The sequence below is a fragment of the Tenrec ecaudatus genome, chromosome 7 (assembly GCF_050624435.1).
Source record: "Tenrec ecaudatus isolate mTenEca1 chromosome 7, mTenEca1.hap1, whole genome shotgun sequence".
In the NCBI taxonomy this organism is placed as follows: domain Eukaryota; kingdom Metazoa; phylum Chordata; class Mammalia; order Afrosoricida; family Tenrecidae; genus Tenrec; species Tenrec ecaudatus.
The window spans coordinates 40,023,683-40,050,251 of record NC_134536.1 but is presented as its reverse complement, the minus strand read 5'-3'; the positions used below and the strand labels follow the sequence as shown (position 1 = coordinate 40,050,251).

At 40.4% G+C, this 26,569-nt stretch overlaps 1 protein-coding gene across 5 annotated transcripts in view; it reads left to right on the top strand.

Annotated features, from left to right (window-relative positions):
• The window catches only part of L3MBTL3 (L3MBTL histone methyl-lysine binding protein 3), a 134,232-nt gene that overhangs the window by 20,828 nt on the left and 86,835 nt on the right, over positions 1 to 26,569 (top strand). For 4 of the 5 annotated variants that reach the window (XM_075554563.1, XM_075554565.1, XM_075554564.1 and 1 more), the window contains exons 4-12: positions 6,473 to 6,584; positions 6,953 to 7,027; positions 8,459 to 8,618; positions 9,718 to 9,850; positions 12,605 to 12,689; positions 15,553 to 15,644; positions 18,078 to 18,182; positions 23,281 to 23,416; positions 25,593 to 25,684. In XM_075554563.1, the coding sequence (XP_075410678.1) occupies positions 6,473 to 6,584; positions 6,953 to 7,027; positions 8,459 to 8,618; positions 9,718 to 9,850; positions 12,605 to 12,689; positions 15,553 to 15,644; positions 18,078 to 18,182; positions 23,281 to 23,416; positions 25,593 to 25,684 (990 nt within the window). The remainder of the gene's footprint in view (positions 1 to 6,472; positions 6,585 to 6,952; positions 7,028 to 8,458; positions 8,619 to 9,717; positions 9,851 to 12,604; positions 12,690 to 15,552; positions 15,645 to 18,077; positions 18,183 to 23,280; positions 23,417 to 25,592; positions 25,685 to 26,569) is intronic. The other variant, XM_075554562.1, reaches the window with a different exon arrangement.

Below are 26,569 nucleotides of genomic sequence, written 5' to 3'. Positions count from 1 at the left end.
CAACTGCCCTCCCAACTCCCCGTTTATTCTAATTTGCTTTTGCTCTGATCCTGTCTCTGGAACCTTGAACTTGTCTGTGACCCTTTAGACTTGGTGTTTGCACTTGGTTGTTTTTTAGGTGGTTGAACTTCCAATCTTGTAGCAGGCTGTGACTTGGCCTGTCTGGTTAATGCGTGGTGTTCAAGTATGACTAGAGTCGAAATCCCTGTCCTCTTAATTGAAATTGTGGAATTGAGTCCCTTATAGGTACTGCTTGACCACTTCCCACCTTATGCCTTCCAACAGTGAGATTTGGACTGAAGTTGAAAAAATATTGACGTGTTAGTTGGCTAAAGTATAACAACATGTCGGCATGCAGATGCCAACGTAGCCAGCATACTGCAAGGAGGTTTACTGAAGTATGGAGAGGAGATTTGATTTTCAGTTGTAGTTCTGTGTAACCTTGCGCATGTCATTTAATTTTAGAGGGATTGAGTACCCTCTTCTTTTTTTTAAATGAGGAAATAAATGAATATTACATTTTTGTTTTGTTTTTTAACTTTACCTAACCTCAAAATGTCCATGTGGATTAGGTATAATAAAGATAAAGCATGTAGATTTTTTTTTTTTACTGTCTGTTTTTCAGACTCAATACCAGCTACAAAATGGCTTTGTCAAGTTACTTACTGTATATACTCTTGTATAAGCCGGTTTTTTCCAGCACATTTTTAATACAGTTTTTGTGGTAAAATTAGGTGCCTCAACTGACAATCGGGTAAGCTTACACTCCAGAATATGTGATATGTCCTCTAAGTATAGTAATCATCTGTTAAATGGGGCTGTTTACATCTGTAATGTAAGGTGGAAATTCTCACTTTTCTCTATATTATGTAAAAGCCTTTTTATTGTTTACACTCCTTGATCTTTCTTATAGGTTTACTTTTTATTAGTGCCAGGTGGATGATGAAATCTGTCGTTTTTATTCAGTCAACTTCAGGCAGTGGAGTGAGCATTCTATCCCTAAGAAATTTAAAGTAGCTTAAAATGTTCTCAGCCATAGATTTTAGGAATTAGTTTATTATTTTCATTTACATAATCAGGTAATTATGCCATTTGGTGGGTATTATAATCTGAGCTATTTGATATTACTTGTACACTCATCTAATTACGTGCATAATTGTCATATTTCCAATTTACTTAGTGTCCTATAGACAGTTTTATTTTTAAAATTATTTTCTACTTTATAACTCTTTTATCTGAGAAGATTCAGAGACTAGCCAGTCAATTATAATGGGCTGGATTTTAAATTCACTTGTCCTTTATATTAAAATCTGAGTTGCTTAAGACATCTGATCAGGAGGTTAATCTTCCACAAAACAGTAAGGCATGAACTTGGAGTGAATTAAGAAATGTACTCAGACATGATGCTTTTGCACGATTGAGGTCTATATGTGAGAGATGGGGATACGTGGATTTCCTAACAGACAGACAAACTGTATGTGACTGTAAGGCAAACATGAAGTTAAGTGAAGCAGTCAGATAACCCAAAGACGTCCATTTCTGCTCCTGGAGACAGGATTCTCCAATACCATTAGCATTGCTGCTTTGAGAGCATTTTCTGTTGTCAGAAGTCTTGACTGCCAGCCCATTGAATGACCTCACTCGCCTGCGTCACTTTTAGCAGCCGTTTTGAATCTTTCACGGAGGACCTGAAACTCTTTTTTTTTCCCACAAAAAGATATTTAGTCACCTGGACCCCACTTGCTCCATCGCTGTATCTCACACTCAGTCCTCAGTGCCCCCCTGCTGTCTGCCCAGCCTGGACTGCTGTTTCAGACTTCACACCCCAAGGCTCTTTCTACTGTGGCGACTGGAGCACTCTTTCCCACCTTCACGTGAGGGAGCCATCTCACATAAAGTGCAGCGCCAACATTTCCATATTTGGGTGTGTTCATAGGAAGAATTTCCATATTATTATTATATGAAAATAATAATAATAATTTATACTTTATCAAGGAGTCACAAGGGTCTGAACCTGGGGGAGGGAGGGGAAAAAGAGCAGCTGATACCAAGGGCTCTAACAGGAAGAACATGTATTGAAAATGATGATGGCAACATATGCACAAATGTGTTTGATACGATTGATAGATGCATTGTTATAAGAGAAGAGCCCCCAATAAAATGATTTATTTAAAAAAATTATACAGGAAAAAAAGATAAAAGAATACTTTTGAGGTTTTAAAAAGTTATTTCCTCCAGTTTTACAGATGAGGAAATGAAGGCCCTGAGGAGTTAAGTCATTTGCTTAAAAGACAAGCTTCTGGTTGAAACCCAAACCAGACTTTTCTGATCTTAAAAATGGCTTCTCTTACCACTCCTGTGCTGTCGGTCTAAAATGAGAGAATGTTTTCACAGCAAAAGAGTTGCAGGGAAAATGTCTAGAGATTCCTCGTTGGCTGTAACCACATCGACTCCCACTCGTAGTAACCCTGTGAGACAGATAGGCCTTTCCTTGTGGGTTCCCAAGACGGCAGCTCTCTGTGGGAGTAGAAAGCTTGTCTTTCTCCCAATGAACAGCTGGTGGTTTCCAACTGCCTCCTCGAGGTTAGCAGCACAATGTGGAACCCACTGTGCTGCCAGGACTGCTGTTCTAGGGATTTGTAGAACGTTTGGGGGCTAAGAACAAGGAAGGAGAAAGAGTACTTGTGTAAGGGAGAATAGCAAACCACGGTCATCATTTTCGACTCATAGCAACCCTTATCGGACATAATAGAACCAATTGTCCCATTGGCTTCCTGAGGCGGTAAGTCTGTATTGAATCAAACTGCCTTATCTTTCTCCCCACTGGCCTGGTGCTTAGGAAGCCAGCAATTAACCCACCGTGGCACACGGCGCCTAATAGTAGGGACTACCACATGACAATCAAGAATATTAAGGGAAAGAGCAGTCCTCTCCAGGCTTTCTTGAAAATACTGTGATCGTTAATTAACCAGGCTTCTTTTCATAAGCTAGGTGCAGGACTGTGTCGTCGGGTGTGATTGACGGAGTCTGACTGATAGCAGCCCAGTGTGCAGCAGCCTGAAACGGGGCCTGCACCTTCTTCAAATTGTTCTTCTGTTCGAGTTAGCGCAGCAACCGTGTCCCTCTTATCTTGTCGAGGGCCATCTTCTTCTTCGCCACCCTTCTGCTTTACCAAGCATGTCCCTTTCTAGGGACTGATCTCTCCTGATAACGTGTCCAAAGTACATGAGGTTTGGAACGTTAGCGTCGCCTCATTCTGCCCATCAAGCGCAAATTAGGGCGCACAGATGAAAGTCTCGGACTAGCCGTAGGGATAGTGAGGCCCCTAGTGAAGCGGTCATGGAAAGGGAGGTACCTGAAATTCTGATGGACACTTGCCACAGAAGTTACGAGTTTGTGTCATAAGGAGTTAGTCTTTGGGAGTTTCTTGGTTAAGAGGCAGAATTCCTACGTGTCCATGAATGTGCCAGATTTGCCCAATACATGCAAATGGTGAGGCGTATAATTTTTATTTTCTTAGGTGTAGAACAGAGCCACTCTATAAATTTCTAGAGTGTTTTTTTTAGCATTCTATTGAGACTAGTGGCTACATGTTGGGCAGCAGTCTGCGTGGTTGGCAGTTCAAGAACACCTGCAGCTGATCGTGAGGAAGACTAGGCTTTTCACTCCTGTGCATAGGTACAGCCTCAGAAACCCACAGGGGTCGGGTGAATCAGCAGTGAGCGAGTAGTGAAGAGAACAGTGAATGCACTGTACCAAAAGAAGAAATGAATTGTGTAAGTTTCCATGCTTCCAAAGCCATTACAAGAGCATCACTACTTCAGAATCTGAGCTACCATTGAAGAGGGAAAATGTATTGTTCTTTCAGAAATTATCTTGGTGGAACTTCAGAAGAGATGTACAGTACTTAATATCCCATCTTTTCTAATTTTCTCAATAACAACAACAGTATTGCACAAAACACAACCTTTTTGAGAAGCCATGGGGAATTTTTTTTTGGATCCCTATAATTTTACCCAAATGATAATCTACTTTGAAATTGATTTTTAGTTTTCAAGATAAAAAATCTTTGGTTAGGGCAGGGGTTTGCTTTTTCAGGGGTTTAGAATGTGTTTGTGAATATGACAAGACCCAAGAAATCTTTCCCTGAAGGGTGATATTATAAATACATATATGACAATGCCTTTATATGGAGACATTAGGCAGTTGTTGGTAATTAATCATAGAAAAAGGGAATGGTCAGTGGGATTAAGTGTTGTATTATTGGAAAAACCTTTTACTTTGTTGAATGTATTGAAGTCTAAAGTTTTCAGATGTTATAGGCCTGAATTTTTACGTAAAGTTCCTTTTCATTGGCATTCTGTGTGTCCCTGTTGGGATTGCAGGGTAGTTTGCAATTCAGCACCAATCTGGAGAGGAGCTTACTCAAGGAGACTTGCTGCTTAAGTGTTTGGTCCTATTTCTCACAGTTTGTATTTATGAAACCAAATTAATTAAGGAACATAAACAGCATGCAATAAAACTTTCTTTAAAAAATATCTGAAATGAGTGATTAAGCCTGTGCCTATTGTTCTTATTTTCATTCTATTTGGAAATAGTTTCCTTTAATAAAAAATTATTATGACAGCTTGATTTTGCTACTCTTGCCCAGTAGATGGTACTGTCAACCTTATTTTGAAACATTCTGCTTTCACACTTGATCCTTTTAATTCTGTTCTTCATTTAAGTTTTCTTTTTTCAAAGAAGTGAAGCCTTCTTAGCTTAATTACTTTCAGTCACCTTTTTTGTCCCCTCCTAGTTTTAACATTCTGGTTTATACACTAGGTACACTTACTCCCATGTTGCCTGGGATACCTTGAAATATGATGTAATTGGAAGAAAACATTCTTAACTATTTCAACTCATTCTGCTTAGAAAGCAAATGCTTCTTTCTAGTTGTGGAGTATGTAGAGAACATTGTGTAAGGTACTATTTATAGCTGATGTGAAGAATAATTTGATTGCTGCTACTTTTTGTTGGAAACATTTGTTTTTGTTTTTTAAACTCGTAGTCTGTGTGTTGCTTGGTAAAATAATAATTGGCAAGTAGATGAAACAGATTATGTAGAGTGGGCAATAAAGGGTTTTCTTGTCAGTAATCTGTATTTGCATGCTCATGTATCTATTTGTGAAAATTATAAAAACTTGAAGTAAGCTTTATCATCTTCCTGAAGAGCATCTTTCTTGCTTTTCATGACCTATTAAGATTAAAACAGAAAAACCCTAGGAAACGATACTGACGGACGTGAAGTCGATTCTGACTCATCGATTGTCAGTTATTGTGAGGTGCTGCTGAGTCAGTTCTGACCCATAGCTACTCCATGCACAGCAAAGGAAACCCTTGCCCAGTCCTGCACCATCCTCGCAGTTTATGTCTGCACCTCTTGATGCACCCACTGGAGCTCATAGGTTAGCAGCTCTCAAATGTCATTCTCTTTTTACAGAAAAGCACAAAGAATATGAAACACTATTTGGGGACCAGGTTCCTGTGTAGACAGACTAAACCTTTTAGTACACACACCCATGCATGGAAGGTTACTTCAAAACGCACACACTTACACAGTAGAAGGTTGTGACAGAAATGTTTTGTTTGTAGCTTGCATAGGATGACAGGAAATTTCCGTATTTGGGACTTAAATGGCCGGAAGATCAAAATCTTATTATGGTAAATTATGTCTATGTCAATAATTTGTAGACTTGGTCAGATGTCAGATATATCCAGTTGTTTTGGTAGAAGTTTGGAGTTGAATGTAACAGATCCTTATAAAGAGTAATGAGAGAAAGAGTATGTGAAACTGGGGTGCGAAATGCCTCATGTGGTACCCTTTCTAGCCATCTACATTTGTGACCTACAGCATAAGGAAATGTCCCTGCAGGTCATTGTTGTTAGGTATTACTGGGTTTATGTTGACCTGTAGTGATACAGGAGACACAGCAGAACTGCCCCCTGGGGTTTCCTAGACTCATGTGTATAGGACAAGGCCCCCAGGTCTCTCTCCCATGGTTGCCGGGTAAGTTTGAACCACCAATCTTTTATTTCTCTGTATTTCTTTTCAGAATTAGATGCACTTGGGTTACACAAGTTTATTCTTGGAAAAACCGGGTTTCTCCTTTTACTAACCTTTATTATTAATTAGGCAATAATATGAAATTCTTCTAGGGTCAGATTTTTAAAATAAGATGCGTTTGGAAACACAGGCAGGTCTACAGGACAGCACCCGGTGGTTTCATCTTTGCGGGGAGTTCTCCTTCCCTGAATTCCAAAATGAGTGAAATAGAAGGTCCTCCTGTTGGAAGAAGGGGTCCTTAGATAGGCTTGTAAATGAACTTTTGACACATACTTTGCTTAACGGCCGACAGTGTCAGCCACTAGAGGATTACAGTCCTGAGCACTGTGGTTTAAGTGTGGCCCCTCTCTGCTGTGTTGACACTAGTTTCGAGTAAATGAGTTTGGAGCCCTGGAGGTGATCACGGATGAGACGGAGATGGAAAATGTTAAAAAGGCAACCGCCACCACTACTTGGATGGTGCCAACTGCGCAAGAAGGTAAGAAGGGACTGCTTGCATTTTAATCTATCTTGAAAGTTTCCAAATAAGAACACCTTAAGATTTTAAAGCTAGGATGGGACTTTGAAAATCCTGGGTGATTTTCATGCCCCGTGTTCTTGATGTAAATTTCTATGAAAAGCTGACATGGAGCCAGGTTTTATATTTTAAAATAGCTATTAGCTGTCTTCTTTCCTAATACCAGATCTGTAATAGCCCAAGCTTAATTGGAAATTATCCAGTAAATCCATGTTGTAATAAGCCTACCCAGGTGATTTAGCCAAATGTCTGCCACTTTTTTTTCTCATCTATTCCAATGGTTGTAACTAACACCTATATGCTGACGACTCCTACATCTATATCTCCAGCCCCGACCTCTCCCCCGAGCTCCAGGCCCGTATTTCCACCTGCCTACTGGACATCTCCACCTGGATGTCCCACAGGTACCTCAAACTCCACATGTCTGAAATGCAACTCATTCTCTCTTTTTCTTCTCCTTCCCCCTAAAGCTGCTCCTTCGTCTGTACCCATCTTTCAGTTGACAGTAGCATCATTCACCCAGTGTATAAGCGAGAAATCTGGGGTACATCCTGAATCTGTCCCCCACGCCCCTCACCCCATGTCCTATGACTCACTCCTCGTGGTTTGTTTCCTGTCTCTTTCTCAGATCTGGTCTCTTTCTGTCTATGATCACTGTCACCTTCTTAAAGCAAGACACATGAACTATTGCCTCTTAAGTAGTCACTCTGCTTCTAATATCACCCCTTCCAATGTTTTGTGCACACCAAAGTCAGAAGAACTATGTCGATAGCTTGTCTGATACTTGAGACATTTCTTCTTGTTTCCTTAGCAAAACATACAAAGACCTGGGTGACCTTCACCCTCTGCTTTCTGTGTCACCCCAGTCTGTTCTGTTCTTGTGCACTGTTCTGGCAGTGCCAGCAACACTGAATTACACATAATTCTGCCAACCCATTATATGGCTTCACGCTTCTTTGCCTTTGCTTCTGTTGTTTCTTCTGGTCCAAATGTCATTTCTCTCTTTGTCCAGTGGGTCAATTCTTATTTGGCCTGCAAATCCCTGTTGAGGCTTTATGTTCAGATATCCTACCCTGACCTCCCCCAGGCTGAATGAATCACTTCTTTCTCTGTACTACTTCTGGAACTTGTTCATGCTTTTCTTATTGCATGTATCGCATTTTATTATAAATATTGGTCTTTTTGTCTCTACTCTAGACTGTGAGCTCTCTTGGGCAAGGTCTCTACTTTCATTTTCAGTGTCTAGAGTAAATTGGTGCCTAATGAATGTTTGCTGAATGAATGATTAGCCTAATGGTTCAGGCAAAAGGAAATGTGAGTTCCTAAATGATTTGGATAATTATGATTCAAGAGATTTGCTAGTAGGCATTAAAAGTCAATTAGAGAAATGTTGACTTAACCAATTGAATAAACAGAATCACTCACCAAAAATTTAAAAAGATGAAGCAACATAGATGACCCCTTTTAAATTTGTGAAAAATAGACTCTTTGAGAATGAGTTGATAGTCAGTTTCATCTTCTGGTTTTAGTGATTAATAAAGTTCTCTTCATTTTACTTTGACCTTGGTATAAAAACTTATGGACAAGCTTCCATTTATTTTCTGATTATATACCATATAATCAGATATATAATATATAATATATATGTAATCAGAAAGTGAATCCTGCTCAGCCTACCCCACCCCCACCATGAAATGCTACCATTTAACCTTGTATTCATTCAACAAACATTCTTTGTTTATTGCTATTACAATTATTAGAATAAATGCAAATGTAATTTGGAAAGTCTGATGTCATGGTGTTAATGTGGTGCTGGTCTTCTTTCCATCTTCTAGTCTTTTCAGAGAAGACCGGGGTGCCTTTCAGGTTGAAGGATCCCACGAAAGTGGAAGGGCTTCAATTCTGTGAGAACTGTTGTCAGTATGGCAATGTAAACGAGGGTCTCTCTGGAGGAAGCTATTGCAGCCAGAATTGTGCTCGACACCTCAAAGACAAGTATGTTTTTACTCCATTCTTTCTGTACAATGAATTTTAGAGCCTAAAATCAGTGTGCCGGGGAATGCTGAGGTTTATGCTCTCTGATGCCTGTCACTCAGGGCTTCCTCCTTTCGGGGACATTCTCTTTCCATGCATGTAGATCTTCTTCCACTTATTGCACCTGGTGGCTTCTCGCATAGCTGTTCTTAATTTCATGGCTATGTTCTACCTCCAAACACACTCAAGCCTCAGAAGTCAGCCGTTATTTAATTTAATTGGATTTCAGCTATGATTATTTTGATTTTTCTAGATTGTACATTGGGATAATATTGATCTTTATGGAAATGTAGTTTGTTTTTATTGCGGCTGTTCCTAGGTAAGTCCAGGAAAACTCTTCCTTTGGAACAAAGCTTCCATTGAATGAGGGACAGCTGAAAGGAAATGGGCAGGGTGGTGGCTAGTGTGACAGTCTCAGTACTGCTGCTGGTAGTGCAGATTGAACATTACAAGACTAGCGCATCTCTGATGATAGGACGTCCTGTGACTGACAGTGCTGTTTCAGGGTAGAATTCAGCTGATCATCAAGCAAGTGTAGTTCTTGCATATAATTGTACAGTGCAAATATAATTTGTATTTCATATTAATGCTTGAATAGAATTTTAATCAGCAAGCTTGCGAGTTCTCGTTTTTATTGACCAAGTGATGTTTTACAAAGCGATACTTGCTCTCTTTTAGTTGAACTCGGCCTTCTTAATATTTGCTAGACCCTTGTTTTAAAACTGTCTTGGAGAGATGCAGATATCGATAAATATTTTATTATGGATGGCATATCGGGAAAAAATAGTATGGAACTTGTTAGAACCTGTTTCATATATACTGCTATATTCTAAGATTCATATAAGAGAGTTTTCACGTTATACCTTGATAGCTGTCATATGTAAGAAGGCTTCTAAAGTAGTCCTTAAATACGATATTTTAAAGCCAAGTGTATCTCCTCGCGGTTCAATATTTTTCCTTTGAGGGGGAACTAAAGACTAATTCTTGTGTTGATAATCAACATGTAGTTGTCTGATAGGTATTGCTTCCTGTCACTATTTTGGGTTTATAAACACAACAGAGAACAGAAAGAAGAGAGGGACATCGGAGACGACAATGAAGAGGAAGATCCCAAGTGTAGCCGGAAGAAAAAGCCAAAATTATCACCGAAAACGGACCCCAAGGAGGATGGAGGAGAGCGAGACGATGAAATGGTCAGTGTCTCTGCGTAACCACCGCTGAGCTTCTGAAGTGGGGCCATCGCAGTCACCGCACCGGGCCTGGAGCCGGTGACTTGAGCCAGCACCATGCCAGTCTTCTGTTTTGCAGCTGCATCTTAAGTTCCTCTACATGCACATTGAAACAAATATTTTATACTCGTAGTATTAATTAGTGGTTCTAAATGAAAAGACCGTTTTGACATCATGAGGTATTTCTCTTTAGGTCAGCATCCAGCAACTAGTATTTGGTAGTTACTGGTCTAGGAGCTGACGATAATACGACAGCTGGGGTGACTTATCCAGACAGAGAGGACAAAGCCCCTCTAGGGAATGTTACAATCTTGTTGAGCAGACAGCGCAGAGAAAAATAAAAGGAAGAGCAGTTGTGAGGGCTGTGCTGAGAGTTAAGATGATATGTTAAGATTGGACTTAAAACTAAGTTGGGTTATCAAGGAAGGTTTCCCAAAGTAGGTGACCATGAACAATGTGATCTGATTAAGACTAAGGACCCAGTCATGCAAAGTTAAGAATGAGGAGCACTTGCTTAGGCTGTAGGAATCACTAGGGAATTTTTTTTTTTTTACATATAAGATCAGGGGTAGCTTATTCTGATTGATGAATTGAAGAAAGACAATATAGTTAAGCATTAAGGTTAGGGAAGAGTGGTCAAGGAAGGGTAGTGCCAAAAATCCACGGGAATAGCAAGTGATCTAAAATCAATGGTGAGAAGGGCATAGGATGCCTGGTAAGGCTTGATCGAGGGCAATGTAGCCGAGAGGAGTTACCAAAACCCGAATGGAAGCCTAATATGATAGTGGGACAAGAGAAAAGTAAAAAGAAATAGAGGAAAGAACTAGGAGGTAAAGGACATTTGTGGAGGTCTAATTACAGGCATGTAAATATGTAAATATATTTACATATAACAAGGAAATAGATATGTACATACATTTATTTGTTAAGTATTAAGGCAGCACACGGACATTGGGCCTCTACTCAAGTACTCCCTCAACGCAAGAACAATTTGTTCTGATAACCCAGAATTTTATGATGGTCACCTTCCCTGGCACAATCGCTGAAGACAAAATGGATACATAAGTAAATGTACTGAAGAAAGCTGATGGTGCCTGGCTATCAAAAGATATAGTGTCTGGGGTCTTAAAGGCTTGAAGGTAAACAAATACCATCTATCTGAGAAGCAGCCAAGCCCACCTGTGTGTTCATGAAGTATCGATGGGATCAGGCATCATTGACCCAAAACAAAAAATCAGATCTGCGTTGATGTGAATGAGGGGGAAGGTGGAGTGGAGACCCAATACCCATGTGTAAACACTTGGACATCCACTTATGGAAGGGTCACAAGGAAGAGTTGAGCCAGTCAGGGTGCAGCATAGTACCGACAAAATACACAATGTTCCTCTATTTCTTTAATTCCCCACCCCCTATCATGACCTCAGTTCTACCTTACAAATTGAGCTAGACCAGAGCTTGTACACTGGTACAGATAATAGCTCGCAACACAGGGAATCCAGGACAGATAAACCACTCAGGAACAGTAATGAGATTAGTGATACCAGGAGGGTAAGGGGAAAGTGGGAATCTAACACAATGATCTGCATATAACCCCCTCCCAGGGGGGATGGACAACAGAAAAGTGGGTGAAGGGAGACAGTGGTTGGTGTAAGACACAAAAAATAATTTATAAATTATCAAGGGATCATGAGGGAGGAGGGTGGGGGAGGGAGGGAAATGAACTGATACCAAGGGCTCAAGTAGAAAGAAAATGTTTTGAAAATGGTGGCAACATATGTACAAATGTGCTGGACACAGTTGATGTGTCTGTGGATTGTGATAAGAGCTGTACGAGTCCACAGTAAAATGATTTTTTTTAAAAAAAGGGTAAGAATGGAGTAAAATGAGGTCATGTGAGGCTTTAGAGTCAGAGATTTTCATTTTATCTTGTGGAGGAAGCTAGTGGAAAGTTGAAGGCAATTATGCTTTAATTTAGGTTTCTAAATGATCCCTGTAGCTCTGATATGTGGCAAACCAAAGAAACCTATTATAGAGTTTATTGTAGAAGCTTATTTGTAAGTGGCAAAAGTAATATGGGCTAGGAAATAGAAGCCATTGGGCTTGGAATACATGGTAAGCTAGAGCTGGCACGACTGGCACAACGAAGAACGTGTGGAGGAATGGGAAGAAACAGGGAAAACACTTACATTGTAGACTTGCCCAGCTGATCATGCCCTGTTTTAAGAAGACTGGAGCAGAGAATCAAGAGTTCATTGGGCCGTAGTGAGTTTGAGATTCTAATTAGATTTCCTAGTGAAAGTACCCGCTGGGCAGTTGGGTAGGCAAATGCAGACTTCAGATAAGATGTGGGCAGTAGTGAGTGATTATGACACATAGGTGATCCTTTGAGCTGGGGAGAAAGGTGCTTGGCTAAATAAAGACAGGACAGGTCTGGTGACAGCGGAGACATCAGCAAAAGAGACAGAGAAAGTGGTGAGGTGTGAGGAAAACCAGAACTAAGGAGGGAGCGGTATTTGTGCTGTTCTTGGAGACAGACTACCTTTGTAATGACCTCAGGCCAAAACCAACATCGTTCTCAACTGGCCTGTATTACTTTCTTTAGACACTGTGAAGTGAACTTGAAGAACATACCCCTGCCAGAAAACTGAACAGCTTTTTGACTTGATTAGTAACAATTTGATGAACTTTGAAAGTCATCATTTTCCTCTCTCCTTGTAGGAGAACAAGCCAGATGGACGGATCCTGAGAGGTTCACAAAGAGCCCGAAGGAAACGCCGAGGGGACGCGGCTCTGTTAAAGCAGGGTGAGCTAGCGGGAGGGAAAGGGTTACTTCGAACTTCTGTGAAATGGAAAACATTTCCCACAAGTAGAAGTTGTAGTCTGATTGTACTTCAAACTAGCAATTAAATTATTGCTTCGAGTTTTTCTTTGAATAAATCTGGCCAATAACAAAAAATTAGGATTTTGAAGAAGTGGGTAAAGAAACAAAGAGGAATTAGAAACTTCCAAATCATTTAAGCATGAGTCATTTTTAAAAACTTTCCATCAAGTAGACATCTTCGACTTCCTTACCATTACTAAAGCGTCTGTCCTTGGGATTCATTTCTTCGACTTTTTACGTCTGTAAGGTTTCCTCTCAAACTAGATTCTCCTGATGGATCATCTAGTCCTTAGGGCCTTTCCTGTTGTTTCGTACTTGACTGGATAAACTCAGTACCGTTTCAGCATGAACCTTAGGTCATTTCCCCAGTGTTGTTCTGTTTGCATCATCCAATTGAAGTCCTGCCCCTGCTAATCTTTCCACCTTTAATGGTCATTCTGTGCTCAGCCTGGCTCACAATCTGCACAGTCACCCTGACTGTGCCTACAAGTCAGCATCTGGAATCTGATGCTGCCCATTAGTGCTTGGTAGGAGTCCTCTCTTGCTCATCTGTGCAGTAGTTTCTAGAACTGCCAAGTCAAGGTGCCACAAATTGAGTGGCTGACACAAACAGAAATGTATTTCCTTCCAGTTCTGAAAGCTAGGATACCAGACTCAAGTTATTGGCCATGTGAATTCCTTCTGGGGGTACGTGCCTCTTCCTAACCTCTGGAAATGACTAGTGATCCTTAGCGTTCTTTGACTGTAGATCACTCCAGATCTTCACATGGTCCTCGTCCATCTGTGTGTGTCTCTTCCCCTTTTTATAAGGACATTAATGAGATCAGATTAGGACCTACCTCATTTCTAGAATGACTTGATGTTATAACATGATGTTACAACTTCAAGTCATAACAGCCTTTGTCAAAGTCTCCTTCCAAATGAAGTTTTGTTCCTGGATATGGGATTAGGATTTTAACGTCTTTCGAGAAGGTGGAGAGGACATAATTCAATTCAAAACTAATTGCTCAAAAAGAAAAAAACACACACATTGTTTTATTCTGCCTATGTCTTTTGGCAGATGACCTGTTTTACTTCTCTAGCACCGTTGTTCTTGAGGGCCATCTTGTCGCCTCTGACCCATATTGACCGTAAGCACAACAAAAGGAAACACTGCATGGTCCTGCACCACCTCCACAATTGGTCCTGTGTCTGAGCCTATTGATGCAGCCCCTGTGTTAACCAACCTTCCTCTTCTTCACTGCCCCTCCACTTCACTTAGCATTATGTTCTTCCCCAAGGGCCAGTCTCTCCTGACAATGTGTCCAAATCATTCATGTCAGAGGATGTCTTGCCGCCCTTTCCTCCAAGGAGTACTCTGGCCTTACTTCCAATGTAGATTGGTTTGCCCTCTAGCAGTCCATGAAACTTTCCATATGCTTCTCCAGAACCACACTTCAAATGCATTGAGTCTTCTGTGGTCTCCGACAGCCAGTGTCCAACTTTACATGTATAAGATGCAGTGGAAAATACCTTATTGTAAATACTTGGATATAAGCTGGCCAGAATATCTTTTACCACAAGAACTGCAGTAAAAATGTGCTGAAAAACTCGGCTTATCCACGAGTGCATATGGTATCTTGGGTCAGGCACACCTTAGTCCTCAAGGTAACATCTTTGCTCTTCAATACTTCAAAGAAGTCTTACGCAGCAGATTTACCTAATCTTTTGATCTCTTGACTGTTGCTTCCATAGGCATTGATTATGTATCCGTGTAAGACAAAATCCTTGCCAGCCTCACACTGTTCTCCATTTATCATGATGTTGCCTATAGGTACAGTTGATAGGAATTTGGTGTTTTTTACATTGAGTCGAACTCCATACTGAAGGCTACAGTACTTGATCTTCATCAGCAGGCGCTTCCATTCCTCCTCGCTTTCAGCAAGTGAGGTTGTTCCATCTGCATACCACAGGTTGTTATAAACCTCCCTCCAATCCTGATGCCATACTCGTCTTCCTAAAATCCAGCTTCTTTGATGATTTGCTCAGCAAGTCTCTGGCATTAAAGACAATAAATTCTTCAGAGGTCTTTTACTTTCTCTTGAAACCTTGTATTTCTGCTTTGCCCCAGATGAATTTCTAGGACCCTTGCTCTTCTGGAGCCTTGTTCTTTCAGTCCTCCTGTTTGAAATCATTTTTTCAGGTATTCAGCTTAAAAAAAAACAACTGTGAATTCTGTTCTGGTCCACTAAATCTCATTCCCAAAATGCTGTCTTCTAACATTGTTACCCTTCCAACTTTCTTCTCTTTCCTTCGTTCTCATCATGTGTTAAATTAATCCAGTAGCACTGGCTTTCGCTTCCCCATAGCTAGATCACTGATGTGGTCTGTGCCCCGGAATCTTACTCTCTGTATCGATTGTTTCTCCTTCTTCACCTTGAACAGTCACTTCCCACACTGGCGTTTTCTCCATCTTTATTCTCTTGATCTCTCTGGAGGGGAAGAAATTTTGAGCATCCTGTTTCTAGAAGCATTTACTTTTGTGTGCTTCCATAACTGTTCCGTTGCAGTTTTCTACTGTGTTTTTGTTTTGTTTTTTCATTTACTTGGTGAGTTCTTTGACCTCTTTCTTCTACTCTCCTCACTTTGGATTACAGTTCACTTCATGTCTCAGCTCTCTTTTTATTAAAGAGGAACCAGGAAAAGAGACAGAAATCCCAGTGACCAGTGATACAAGCACTCCTACACACTACACTTTGGATGTGCTAGCTACTGAAATGATCTCTCTTATTTCACTTGTCCTCAGGTTTGCCTCCTAAAGGAAAGAAAGCCTGGTGCTGGGCATCCTACTTAGAGGAGGAGAAAGCTGTGGCTGTGCCTACAAAGCTGTTCAAGGAGGTATGAGGTCTCCCAGAAAATACCGCTGGTTAGGAGAAAGGAACTTGAAAACAGTATTGTCATTTCCATTGTCTTCCTAGGAAATAGGACTCAGGATAATTTGTCAGACACACTTGTTAATGTGCATATTTATATGGAAAGAGCCCTGTTGGCAAAAACAGTTTGCATTTGACAAGATATTTAAACCCTGGTGGTTCAACCACACACACAGGTGCTGTGGAAGAAAGTGCTGGAGATCTGTTGCCATGAGGCAGCTAAGAGAAACTAAACAGAGCAATTCTACTTTAGAACACAAGGGATTTCCAGGAGTTGGGAAAGCAACGGTCTAGTTCTTTTTGTGTCCTGTAGGAGGAGAGGCACTTCCAAAGGGGTACCTTACCCTCGGTGTGCGCACGTCCTCACTCCCACATACTTGAGCTTTCCTCTCAACATTTACTGGGATTTCACGCATTAACTTCAACAGGGTTGCTGCGGCTCGTAGGGAACCTGGTAGAGGAGCGGGCTGTTCTTTGGGTTGCTAACTGCAATCAGTCGTTTGAACCCACCAGCTACTCCATGCGAGGAAGATGAAGCTGCCTACGCCCATAAAAATGTAGTCTGAGGCCCTCTTTGGTGTTTTTATGAGTCAGAATTGATTCCGTGGCAGTGAGTGTGCTTGTTTGGTTCCTGTCTTCTGATACACTGATGAATCTACTAGACAAAGGAAAACTGGCACACAATCCTGAGTATTAAGGCTGAGGGAGAATAATCGTGAGTTATTGAGATTTATTGACATCACACAAAACATCTAAAATCAAATGACTGTATTTTATTATGATCAAATATTTTATCATAGGATTGAAAAGCCAGTTGTAGACATCAACTGGAGTCCAAAATAAGGGCTCCTTCCCCTGGCTCAGCACAGAGGCTGGCAAACCTGCTCTGGGAAAGTCCACTAGTCCATGTTTGGGGTTTTCGGGGCATGTGGCCTCTGGCGCAACAGTATAATTCAGTCTAGGCACTAGAGCTGCCAGAGCCGAGACTGAAAGGATGTGCGGTGCTTTGTTTCTGGAACGTGTCCTTGGCAAAAACAGGCAGTGGGCCAGATTGGGGCTGCAATTAAAATGATTAAAATAGCACTTAATCATAGTATGTAATAAATGTGTCATGATAATGTGGTTCGTTGCCATTGACTAGATTCTGACTCATGGTCACCGAGTTGTTCCAGAGTGAAAGTGTTTCATCAGGTCTTCAAGTCAAATGTGAACAAAAGACGCTGGTCAGAGCTTTTGCTTTCAAGGGATCGCCGATGGGTTGAACCTTTAGGTTAGCCGTTGAGTGAAAACCATTTGTTCGATCCTAAATCTGCCCTAGTTTACCCTCTGATGTGTTTAGAGCACAGAGTTTTGAAAAGTACAGAATAATAAATAGCAGAGGATTACATGTGCAATAAAATACTTAAATATAATAAGTAATGCTACATGAATTTGTTGTATATTATCATTTTCTTCAACTTTGGTCCTTTACAGGATTGAATTTTTGACTTGAAGAAAGGCAAACAAACAAACAAACAAGCAAAGCGGTTTGTGTAAAGCTCTAGTTAGTTGAATCAATGAAGGAGTCTTACAACTCGATGCAAATGCTACGAAGGAGCACGTCCCTGGGCATCAGGGTGTCTCTGACACAGCCCATCTCCAGTCCATGCCCATTTTTCTGTGAAGTTAAATGCACATATGAGCAGCGTATATACCCAAATTGTCCTTATACCAGACAGTAGCACTGCTACATAAACACATCCTGTTTTGACTTTGCTTTTTTGTTAAACATGACAGTTTAGAGATTATTGTATTTCCGTTTATTAATGCTTTCGTTCTTTTATGCTAGTACATAGAATTCTATCTTGAGTCTGATCCATTGTAATTTAAGCATTCCCTATTTATTGGCATACATTTCCTCACCCCAATTATTCACTACAAATACATGTGTCAGTGAGTAATCTTGTACACCTGTCATTTTAGATAGGTGGGTATCTTTATTGGATAGTTTCCTAGAATCAGAATTACTACATCAAAAAGAATGTTCATTTTTTTAAATAGATGTAATCATATCACTAGTGTTCACACCAACTTATACCCTATTAGTGTTCTATGTGCATGTCGTTACCCTACAGCCTGGCCAACACAGTGTGTTAAACAACTTTGTGATCTTTACCAACCCGGTAGGTGAAATAGGCCTCACTGTAATTTTACTTTGTATGTCTCTTACAGGTGAGGTTAAATATCTTTTGAAGTATGCAAAATCCATGTAAAGTTTCTTCTCTGTTATCTGTAGCCCTTGTTTATTATCCTATGGTGTCATTCACTGATGCTCCTCTTGTGAACATTTGGCAGCTTTTGGCTTGTTGGATTAGGCTCAAGAATAAGATACTAAGACTTCCATTACTTTGCCTTGTAGCATCAATCTTTTCCGTATAACAAAAATGGGTTCAAAGTCGGCATGAAACTAGAAGGCGTGGACCCTGAGCACCAGTCCATTTACTGTGTCCTCACTGTGGCGGAGGTAAGCTGCGCTTTGGTAAAGTTGTTTTGTTTTGCTTTTTAAATAAAATGCTGAGTTTAAGGTTGGGATAATGGAATTTAGTAGTTTGTATGCTTTATATAGCTTAATCTTCACAAAGTCCAATGCAGATCATGTTCTATTACCTCTCTTTTTTAGATAAAGGTACTGAGGCTCAGACTCAAGAAGCTCCAGAAATAGAACCAGAACTTGAATCCAAGCTCCTGTCACTTCAATAGGTTTAGCCAGATTGGGTTCCTTAGATTTAGACTCTTTCAGTATTTGGAAGTGACTGTGGAAATGAAAATTTTCAGGAGAAAATGTCCAAGTAAATATATCAACAATGAGCGTTTCTTAGAATCATTTTTCCCCTCCTCTCCTAGCCTGTCCTTCCTTCTTATCTCTCTTCCTTTTTTTTTTTATCTCTTCTGTTCAAGCATTCTCAAAATGGTGGAGTTCTTAAAGAGCCATAAGAGGGTATTAGAATAAGAGAAGTGTCAGAGCGAGCAGGTAATTGGTAAACAGAGGGGAAAGATGTGATCTGGAATGCATGAGGAGTCACACGCTTTAGTCAGAGGCAAGAATTCTTCAATTACAACAGGAGGGATGAGGAAAAAGATGTTTGGAGGCAGGCATCTGAGGGGAACCTCTCTTGAAATAGAGGATAGCAATTGGCTGAGAGAGAGGAAGGACATGATAGGTGTGGATGTTGATGGAAGAGGAAGAGGGTTTGAAAGGCTTGGAAGAACAGCAGAGGACGCAGTACTGCTGTACCAGAAGTCCCCAAATCAGGTGACATCAACAGTTCCATGTATTTGCTGAGTTTAAGAGGCTAGAAGTCTAAATGCAATTACTCTCCCCAGAGGATTTTCTCTGTGTGCTTTGGAAGAAGGTTCTGGTTTCTGCTGAGCTTCTGCTCCTAGGTGTTGAGCAGGAGGCTTCCCTCTCCCGAGACCCCTTCTTGTGTGCTTTATAGGAGAAGGATTTGCAGTAGATCCTGCCCTGATCTTGCCTCATTAACATAAGAGGATGGCCCAGGCGAGGAAGTTAGGGTTCACGTCATATAATTTTGGTGGGAAACAGTGTGATCTATACCTTTCTAGCCTTTGATTCCCGCCTAATTCAAGGCTTTGCCATGAACAACATATATTCACGCCATCACATCAACTCAAAAGTTTTAAATCAACCAGAGTACAAAAATCTCATTTTCTTTATCATCTAAATCAAACATGGGTGAGACCTTAGATTTATGTGTCTTATGGCAAAAGTATGCTTTGTTTATAAAATATAGATTACAAGGTACCCATTCCCAAAGTACAATGGTAGAACAGGCACAAAGTAGTCGTTTCCATTGCAAGTGGGGAGAAAATGGAGGGAAAGAAGAGAAAATGGGCCCGAAGCAAATAAAAAACTCAGCAGAACAAATCACATCCCCTTTAAAGACTTGAGAATAGTTTCGGAGGGCATTGGCCCACCTTCCACACTCTGGGTGGTGGCCCTGAGACTCAGAATTTGGATAGAGTTCCCTTAGGCCTGGGCTTCAGCTCTGTCTTCTCGGACCTTTGGGATGGCAATTCTGCTCCTTGGGTATTGCAGCCCAGCCCCTCATGTTTCCTCAGCAACCAGATCCCAAGGGCACAGTATAATAGTCGCACACTCTGGACTTGAGTTGGCAAAGATCTGACTCTTTGAAACCTAAGAGGTCGTGGTCCCACTGTTCGTGTCGGAGAAGGCCCTCCCTCCCGTGCTTCTTCCAGTAGTTCTGATCTCTAAGCTTGCTCCTGGATGATCCTTTTCCTTTCCTGGAGGACAACAGGTTGCTCCTCTGTCTGCCAACGTCACTTTAACAGTTAATCAGCTGGATCATAAGGCCGCAGTGGCAGCGTGCTGACCCAGCAGCATGAACCTGTTGCAGAACCTTTAGTGTTTCTGCGCCCTCTCAAAAGCAGCAGCTTTCCAAGTCATGTGATAAATGGGCCAGAAGAGCACATGTAATGCAGAATGTTTGTCTCTCAAATCGGGAGAGGCCTTCCAGGTCTTGTGCCTTTATTTTAGTTGTGGGAGGTACCAGATCCAACAATTTATCCTTCGCTTTAGAAAGATTATTTTGACCAAATATTTTGAGAATGATGATGGCAACAAGTGTACAAATGTGCTTAACACAAAAATTAAAAAACAAAATTTAAATCAGAAAGATGATCTTTACATTCCTCACACCAATGTTTAACTAGAAACCTCACTGTGGTATATGGTGCCTGAATTTTTGTTGGATTAATTTCTAACTCTGTAGCATACAAATGTTTTACCAATAATTATAGAGTTACTGATACGGCTTCCATTCTAAGCCCCATCATCATCATTTTGTAAACATACTGGTCCAGTGTAATGCCTTGTGGAAGGGGGAGGTAATCAAGGTCCCTATGGACTAAATTGTGACATAGTGTTAGAGAATTGATATACCTCTGAAGTAGGACTATGTAAGTATATTATTGGCCTTGATAGTGGAAGGCAAACAGCTTCTTATGATTCCTCTAAGCTGGGATTTCAAAAGAGACAGTGTCCATATCAATAGCTTTGTAGCAGGAAGCAGCTGAAGTACTGACTTGCTCCAGTACTGAAACCGTATCTATAGCTGCATCTACAATCGGAATCCTCAGCTGGTTAAGTTTATGATAGCCCACTGTCATTCTGTAAGACCCACCTGGGTTTTTGCACAGGCCAGATAGGCAAGTTAAATGAGGGCATGATGGGGATCTCCAGCCTTGCATCCTTCAAATCCTTAATGATTGCAGAAATTTCTGGTGTCCCTCCAGGACTGTAGTAATGTAATGCTTTTGATTTATTCATTTCTTAGATAGAGGCATTTCTAATGACTTCCACTTGGGTTCTCCTCCTGTAATATCCCTAACTCCACATGTCAGGAATCTAATGTGGGTTTTCTGCAGGTTGGTTGAATAGTGTATATTTTGATTTTGCATTCTTGAGCCAGTGGACCCGTTTGATGAGCTAAGAGTCCTGTAGTAACTTTTCATATTGCTCACCACCATCAGCAATGAAGTGTTTTGGGTCCTTGGAATTAATGTCCACTTAGAACCAGTGTCCAGTAACCCCCCAAAAGGCTGATTATTACCTTTTTCTTTTAGAGTGAACATTTGCTTTTGTAAAAGGTCACACATCTGAGGAAGACTAAAAGGAAAAAATAACTGTAAATGTTGAGCCCTTTGGTGGTGCCCTGTCTCAGGGCGACCCAGCCCCGCTCCTTCATTCAGTGGGTTGTGGCTCTGTACTGGCTCAAGGTTTGAGAGACTGTGTCTCTCTTTCTGGCATTCCAATCAGAGTGGCATTCACTTGAAATAGAATTCTTCCTCTTGAATAGATTAAGTAAATATTTAGTAGATTTCCCTAGTCGTTTCACTGTGGGAACACCATGACTAAGTAGCCAGAGCCAGAAGTCTAGGCAAGTTGCTCTGTTTTGATTACTGCTGTGTCTCTGTTGTCTTTTACAGTAACCACACCTACATTTGTCTTGGTTGGCCAAGTTTGGCACTTGGTCTCTGCATTATTGAGTTCCAATCAACCCCATTATAGCTAAATGTCTTAATTCAGTTAGGGCAGTTCTCATTGTCAAATCATAATTAAAACAAAAAATAGCGATGAGAACCGTTTTTACAGATGCTGAGGCTCCCTTAGGAGCCCCAGTGACGTAGTGGCTACGTATGGAGCTGTACTCCATTGCAGTTTGAAACCGCCAGCTCTTCCTGGGGAGAAAGACAGGCTTTTGACTGGGTCTCTGTGAGTTGGCATTGACTCATTGGCAGTGAGATTTATGTTTTGCTTTGTTGTGACATTTTAATTTTGGGATCCCTTCACAAATTTATACCTCCCCATTTTGGTATTCTTAAAATCAATATTTGTAAACCTTTGGATACCTTCTTGTAATGGTATAGCAAGTGAAGTCTGACATTTTATCTTGACTTAGTCTAGGCCACTATTTAATCCATGGCTTACAAAGCCATCCAAATGAGCTGTCTGCTCTTGTTTTGATCTCCAGAGCGGAAACATTGAGGGAAGACTCAGTCCTCAGTGGGCCCTTATCATAAACTCCATGTGATCCAGCGGCGTGTCCCTGTACCATTAGCCCCTCCTCCTTCATCGAGTCATCTTAACATGATTACCCCTGTTTTCTGTTTGTATGTGTTTTTAACATCAAGCAGTTCTTTTGGAAAGTAGCCAAAAGAACACATCTGCTCTGTTGGCATTGAGGCTCATGGAAGGGAGATTTAGAGGCTCAGCCTTCTAAGAGATTGGGGAGATCTGTCCTTATTTCTTCCCCCGCCCCTCCCCCTTTGTTTCTTTTTCCCAGCCCAGCTATTTGTAGAGAGGAGGGGATATGCTGCTGGCCTCTCCCCATGTCTGCTCCAGCCTCGGTCTGGACAAATAGACTGCCAGGTGCCGAGTTTATTAAAGGACAAAGAGCTGGCATTCAGACAGTGGCCAGCAGAGCACCCACTTGAGAGCCTTGCTGTCTGGAGTATGCTGCTCTGGCTGCTTCTCTGATGGCTCGCCTTCATGTGACATGAGCTAATTCAATAAAGGGAATGGACAGAGGGCAGGCACGTCTCTGGGAAAACCATTCTTCACCCAGGGTCTCTGTGTTCCTAATGGAGCGGAGGGTGTTGATAGGGCACTGTAGCTCTCCTCTTCTCAATATAATAGCATTTGCTTTTAGATTTTGTGGTTTGGTGGTTGCTTTTATTATTTGTAGGCAGGTGGTTTGATTAACATAGGGTGTGTCATACCTGATATATTATTATATGTATTTTTTATCATTTTATTGGGGCTCTTACAGCTCTTATAACAGTCCATACATCCATTGTGTCAAGCACATATGTACATATGTTGCCATCGTCCTTTTCAAAACATTTTCTTTCCACTTGAGCCCTTGGTTTCAGCTCCTCATTTCCTCCCACCATCATAAACCCTTGATAAATTAGAAATCATTATATTCATATTTTATACTGTGTGCTGTCTTTTTGATTTACATGAAAATTCCGACTTGTTTTGTTTTGCTTAACTTACCAGCCTACTTTACTGGTTACAGGTTTGTGGATACCGGATAAAGCTTCACTTTGATGGGTATTCTGACTGCTATGACTTCTGGGTAAATGCAGATGCCCTGGATATCCACCCGGCTGGGTGGTGTGAGAAAACTGGCCATAAACTTCATCCACCAAAAGGTGCTGTTATTTTCCTTTGTCTTATATTTAGTGAGTTAACTAAGTTTACAAAGTTCATTAAAGACTTACTTAATTACATTCTCAGTTCAAGCTCTTAAAGACTTCAGGCTGTGCAGCCCTGGTGGCGTGGTGGTTACGTGGGGGGCTGTGATCTGCAAGGTCGGCAGGTTGACCCAGCAGCCCTGCAGGAGAAGATGGGGCTTTCTGTTCCCATAAAGAGTCACGGTCTCAGCGACTCACAGGGGCTGTTACACCTCTCCTAACAGGCCGTCCTGATATGGTAGTGAATTTGGTTGATAATTCAGATGGACTCAAATTCAAGTTTATTCTTACATAGAAACAAAAGTTTAAGGGAACGAAATTTTAAAAAAACTATGTTTATATATGAGAATAAACTTTATATATTTATGTACATAACAACTTTTAGTTGATAATTACTTTTTATTCTAGATAGCATTTGATTAAAATCAAAAACCAAGCTCACTGCCATTGGAGTGATTCCAACTCACAGCGACCCAGTAGGACAGAGTAGAACTGCCCTGTGGGGTTCTTACAAGAGAACTATCTCTGGGAGGGGAAATGGCATCTTTTTCCTGAAGAGTGAGGGATTGGGGGGCTTTGAGTTGCTGACCTTTCACCTTCCAGCCCCACTGCTTAGCCCACTATATCACCAGGGCTCCAGCATTTGACTGGAGATATTTTTTGCTCTTCCTTATATAGCCTTAAACAGATTTTTAAAAATCATTATTTTTAGTTTACACAGTTTATTTACTGTTATTTAAGTCTATAGAAAAACATAAGTTATACATTTAATTTCTCTCCTTAATATTTAGGATCTTGGAAAGGAGATTATAATACTAAAAATTTATTCAGATTGAGGTTGAAGAATTACTTTTTCTTTTTTTAGATATATGTCTATTGGGAAAGTTGGCTTCATTTTATGTAACAGTCTTAGTTTTAGATAAGCATCATGTTCAGAACACAATGTTTATGAAATTGGAAATTGTGACACGAGACTCACTTTAAAAATATTAATAATTGGGAGTTAATACATACATCATATAATTCCATTGTTCAATCACAATGACTACTTTTTCTTATGATCCATTTTATCACAGTTTGTCAATGATTTTTCCTGTTTCATGTTTACATACAGGTTCAAACTACAGATTGACTGAATTACTGATCCTATCTCTTTCAGTCCATCACTAATGTTTATAATACTATCCTAATTATTCATTTTTAACTAGAATATATGGCATTTTCTTGATGTAAAAAAATCTAGTTTTACTAGTTTGGTTCTTAAATGTGAATGAATAAAAACATTATGTTGAAGCCATTATAATAAAGTGTTTATCTTGTAGGAACTAATGTCAAGTTGATTTCAATATGACTCTTAGTTTTAGGTTTTTGTAGTGTCGTTTTAATGGCGTATCTATCCTTTGGTCCGTAAGTGAAAAATTCATGTCAGAATAGTGTTTCCAGAGGGCCAAAGGATTCCACAAAACACAAAGGAGAAGCTAGAGAGACAAAGGAAAGTTGTGAATCTTAATATAAATCTTAAGTCTCATATGATGAATTATGACTGTTCTTATAAGACGATTAAATTCTTTTTATTACGAAATATTGGCCTTAATGAAATTCTGAAAATTAAGGCAAGGGTTTTCTTCTGTTGTAAATTGCTAATGTGCTTACTTCACAATCCTTGCTTAGCTGTTTTCACAGTGGGAAGCAAAGAAGATTGTATTTTTCTTGCTCCTTTTATTTTTTAATCCTGCTTGTTCCTATATAAGATATCCTCTCAAAATTGAACCGCATAGTGGGAAAATAAAGAATGTAACTCCTCTCATTTATTAGTTTACTTCTGAGGAATTCCACCTAAATACTGATAAAAACACCTTGAAACAAAAACAAGGCAACTATAGTACGTATATGCTTTTCTCCCTATTTATTATTTTTCATTCAGAATTGAAAAAGCAATTTCTTAAAAATAAGTACAGCTTGCATATAACACTCTATGTAATCAAACCTAAATAATAAGTTAGACTGATTATGTAAATTTTTTTAACACTCAGTGCCTTTATTTGGGGATGGAGATGTAGGAGCTACAGATAACACGTAGGAGTGAAAAATGCTTTGCTATTTCACTAAGTCTGTCGCTGTGTACCTGCTCTAGGATATAAGGAAGATGAATTTAATTGGCAAACCTATCTGAAGACATGCAAAGCTCAAGCTGCTCCCAAGTCGTTATTTGAAAATCAGAACATAGTAAGTGCATGCAATAGACCCTTCCTTTCAAACAAGGTAACTTCCAAGTGCTTTATAGGATAAGTTACATGCAAAGCAAGGAGCTTAGCTCCATGTTAAGGCTTTGGTAAGTAGCGTAGTCTTACCTTCATTACACTTGGAAATTGATAGGAAACCTGCGTGAATAAATATTTTTCTCTAACTATATCATGGTTTTATTTTTCATTGGGTGGTGGGGGGTAGCACAATAGAAAAGCAGGTCTAATTTACAAGGAGGTGCATAAAAATTAAATTTTCTGGGATGTCTTACGGTTACTGTCGTTTATTGAATGGCACTTTTCAAATGTGATTCACACTGTGAAATGTATGTAGACCTGCTTAGATTTACGCCTAGGATGACGCTGGAGACCTTTAGTTTGTAGCTTTATATTGCAATATAACAGAAGGAAGGTCTGCTTATGTGTTTATTTCCTGTCCTTGGGCTATTTTTCTTCTTTTCATTACATATTCTTATTTTAGCATCTCTGAAGGGACCCAGTAAGTTACACTTCTCCTCAAGCTTTACCTGGAAAGAAAATTAAAACAAATAGATGCAAAACCAAAATACCTATTTAATTCATAAGGGTTGGGTTAGAAGACATAGCCTGTATTTACAGAGAAATAAGTTCCTAGGTTCTGACCCCAAGAGTCTATAAGAAATTAACTGCCTCTTTCCCGCCATGGTCCCTACAGTAAGACCTGGAAACTTGTAGACCATGGCAAACGTGCCCTCCTGAAGGAACCAGCCTTGCCCTTAGAGGAGCAGAGTGGACATCGTATACCTGGCATTGCCACCTTGCCTCGAGACTGAGCACATGTATCAGTCAAGTAGCAGGGAGTGGAGGGTGGAAGGGACCACTCGTGGTC